General features: G+C 64.9%; 1 protein-coding gene across 1 annotated transcript in view; it reads right to left on the bottom strand.

Annotated features, from left to right (window-relative positions):
• The window catches only part of CFAP74 (cilia and flagella associated protein 74), a 114,583-nt gene that overhangs the window by 3,535 nt on the left and 107,464 nt on the right, over positions 1-3,584 (bottom strand). Inside the window, exons 27-33 of the mRNA XM_011930994.1 lie at positions 3,107-3,205; positions 2,183-2,322; positions 1,489-1,623; positions 1,248-1,357; positions 1,054-1,109; positions 825-944; positions 197-534 (exon numbers count right to left, since the gene is read on the bottom strand). Of these exons, the coding sequence (XP_011786384.1) occupies positions 197-534; positions 825-944; positions 1,054-1,109; positions 1,248-1,357; positions 1,489-1,623; positions 2,183-2,322; positions 3,107-3,205 (998 nt within the window). The remainder of the gene's footprint in view (positions 1-196; positions 535-824; positions 945-1,053; positions 1,110-1,247; positions 1,358-1,488; positions 1,624-2,182; positions 2,323-3,106; positions 3,206-3,584) is intronic.

Below are 3,584 nucleotides of genomic sequence, written 5' to 3'. Positions count from 1 at the left end.
CGGGGCAGTGTGGCTTGCCCAGAGGTCCGCAAACCCTCAACCCTGGGTGGCTGAGTTGAGCTCCAAAGGAGTGAGTTCAAGCAGCAGGGCAGGGGGTAATTGGGGGAGCTCTGTGCAGGGGCTGAGGAGGAGGGACAAGGAGCGCCAAGGAGGACAGGGAGGTGGGGGTGACTAGGGGACATCTGCAGCCTCCCCAGAAACAGGCCCTGGGTTCCCTGCAGGAGAGGGCGGCAGAGGCAGCAGCTGTGTAGAGGGGGCTACCTGTGTCCCCACAGGCTCCCCGACCCACGGGTCACTTTCACAGCTGGCCTGAGTCCTGCCTGGTGGAAACCCCTCCTGGGAGGCTGGAGCCAGCACGAGGGCCCACGTGGGCTTCACCTTGAAGCCTGAGGACACAGACTCTCCGGCGATCACATAGCCCATGTTGAGGATGCCGCCTTCAATGGAGCACGTGATCATGGACGCCACGCCAGTGCCCATGAGGGTGAGGGTGAGCGTGCCTCTCTTGGTAATGATGTCCAGTGTTTCTTGAGCCTAAAGAGACCGCATCCCTCGGTCAGGAACAGATGTCTGCTGGAGCCACGAGAGGAGCTCTGCCTCAGGGGCAGTGGGTTCTCAGTGCCGGAGCTGAGACAGCGCTGGGGGCTCCATCAGCTCCACTCACTTGCCGGCTGGCGTGAGGGCCTGGGGCTAGGCTGCCCACAGACCTGGGCGTGGTCAGTTCCGGGCCTGAGCACAGGCGATGCCTGCCCTGGCCAGTGCCTTTGTCCTGCAGTGTGGGGAGCCTTGGGCCGCAGTGTGGCCGGGGTGGGCCTGGGACTCACCCAGATGCTCTCGTGGGGAGAGAAGGACAGCACCAGGACCTGGGTCTCACCCGCGCGCAGCAGGCTGGAGTGGTTCAGCAGGACGAAGGGGCCGTTGGGGTTCAGCAGGGAGAAGTCCAGCTGAGGGTCCATGTCAAGGAGGGAACACGGGTGTCTGCAGGCTCCACCACACCCTCCCCGGCCCCCACTCCCACCCCGCAGGCTGCCTGGGCTGGGTGGACAAGGACACGGCCAGATCCTCGGGACAGACGTTCTGAATGGAGACTTTCTTGATACTGCGGTGCCCTGAAATGGGGCAGGGAGCGTCAGGCCACAGCCCCAGGCCCCAGGGAGCACCCCTGTCAGGGTTGGGCCGTGGGGCTGGGGGAGGCGTGGGTGTGCCTGGGCACCGGGTGGAGGTGTGCGTGGGGCTGAGCGACTCACCCACAGCGACGTCGCCGAAGTTAAAGATGGTCTTGCCTTTGTGGGACGTCACCACAACAGACGGCGCCACCGTCGGGCACCACAGCTCCAGGTAGAGGGTGTTGTGGGGGCTGGGACGGAAAGGGCATGCTGAGGGCAGGGTGGGTGGCCCCCTGCCCGCCCAGGCCCCGGAGTTGGGCAGTAGCAGAGGACAGCGCGTTTGCGGCTGACCACACCCCGTTCTGGCCAGAGCGCCTCGCACCTGAAGCTCGGGGGTTCTGACGCTTTCCTGTCTTTGATGTCACCACTGGCAACAACACAGGGAATGATAAAGGTGTCAAACTTCGCCTGGAACGCTCTGACCAGGCTGGCTCGGGCGGCCTGGTACTCGTCGGAACTGGAGGGAAGTCAGAGGTGTGCACTCACCGTCGGCCTAGGCCGGACCCCTGCGGCTCTGCCTCAGGGTCCCGGGGTTCCAGGCTGTGGCTGTCGCAGTTGTGTCTGACAAGCTGGCTTTTCCACCCTTCTCTGGCTCCTGCGGGGGCCTTGTCACTCACTTCAGGTCCTCCTCAGCTGGTGGCTGGGAGCTGGGGTTTGGGGCAGGTGCCTTTGGCCCCTGGATAGATAGCCATGTTCCTTTCTGGGGCCACAGGCGCCCATCAGAGCTTTCCCAGGGCTCATTCTGCACCCAAAGGGGGCTGAGTGGGGGGCGGTGGGTTCACTCCCCACCAGAGGAGTGAGGCTGTGTGCAGGGGTGTCAGGCCTGGGGGAATGGGGTGGGCAGGTCCCAGGAAGGCAGCACCTGGATCCAGCTGTTACTGAAGCCATCAGTCCTTCCAGCCACATGGGTCATTCTGGGCAGTCTGTGGGGGGAGGGGACTCTCCACAGGGGCCACAGTGGGTCCCACCAGAGGGGCCTGGAGGGAAGCAGGTGGGGCAGCCCCTCCCGGACCCACCTGGGCTTCAGCTCCCGCTTCCGCAGCTCCAGGACGTGGGGGACAGAGACTTTGAATAGCTTGTCGCGGTTCTGCATTCGAAGAACGGAGAATGACAGTCTGTGCAGGTCCTTCCTTTGGGAAGCCATATCCTTTCGGAACTGTGGGGGAAGAGACTGGCTGTGGGGCTGTGCAGGGCCCCAGAGGCACCTAGCTGCGCCCTGTGGCTCCTCTGTGGCCAGTGCAGGAACCGTGGGAGCCCCAGTTGGATTGAATGGGGACCAGAAAACCGACCAGCTCCCCAGGAAGACTGTAGCCAGTGCAGAGCGGCACACGGACCCCCCCCAGAGCTGCCCCCAGACTGCAGCGTCTGCTTCACCAGAGGATAAACCGAGGCACAAAGGAGTGAGGGGGCAGCCAGAACTGGGGTCCCCCCCATCTTCACTGCCAAAGGCTGAAGGCAAGCACTTCCCCTCGCGTGCACGCCCAGGAGGAACGCGGGCCGGGCCAGGAAGGGCGCATCTGGAGTGTGGCAGGCAGGAGCTCTCGAGGCCGCCTCCAGGGCCGGCACTGGCCGCCGGCGCTCGCCAGGCAGATTCTGCAGGACCCTCTGTGTTTCAGGTGCACTTCTGGGGGCCTCCAGGTTGTGGGAGGGGCCCTGCATCGCATCCGCCGCACCCCTGGGTCGCAGGGCCTACTGCCCCCACCTCCAGAGCCCACCCTTCCCTGCTCCCGCCTGGCAGTGCCCTCCAGAGAGGAGGGAGGGTCTTGGTGAGCAAGCATTTTAACCTCTCAGATACAGCTCGACATGCGCAGTGCTTGGGAAAGGTCTACCCTGTGCTCCTGGCACGCGGCCGGGGCCCCCAGGGACTCGAGGGCGGTGGAGTTTGTTCCTGCGACAGGCCCTTCCCCTACCCACGCCCCTCCTTCCCAGGCCCCACGCACGGATTTGGTCTCCATTTCTTTGTTCAGGAGTGGGAGGGCTTCCTGGCGGATCAGCTTCTCGGGCAGCACGGGCCGGAAGGCCACCTGGACCAGGCACCTCTGAGGAGAGACAGGCGTGGGCACAGGGGCTGCCACCTCCCTCCGCCCCCCAGGAGCCCCTGCTGGCACTCTACCTTCCTCCGCCCGTGGACTCTCCTCAAGGTCACCTCCCCCTTGAGATTTCAGCCTGTGTGCCCCTTCGGGATGGCCCTCCCTGGCCTCTGTCCCCCAGGAAGCGGGGGTGGGCTGCAGGGGTGAGCACCAAGCCCTCTGGCCATGAAGGGTGGGGGGTCCTGCGATTGGTGGTGTTGAGAGTAGAGTCCTGGGCAGGCCGGGACCCGGTCCCCTGTCCACGCGGCAGCAGTGACAGCTGAGCCTGCCCTTTCCGTCCTTGAGTTTTAGGGGCGAGTCCTACACCCTAACCTGGCCCCTGCACACA

The sequence above is a fragment of the Colobus angolensis genome, unplaced genomic scaffold (assembly GCF_000951035.1).
Source record: "Colobus angolensis palliatus isolate OR3802 unplaced genomic scaffold, Cang.pa_1.0 Scaffold89, whole genome shotgun sequence".
Classification (NCBI taxonomy): domain Eukaryota; kingdom Metazoa; phylum Chordata; class Mammalia; order Primates; family Cercopithecidae; genus Colobus; species Colobus angolensis.
Note: the sequence above shows the minus strand (reverse complement) of the source record. Positions and strands in the feature narration are given on the sequence as shown.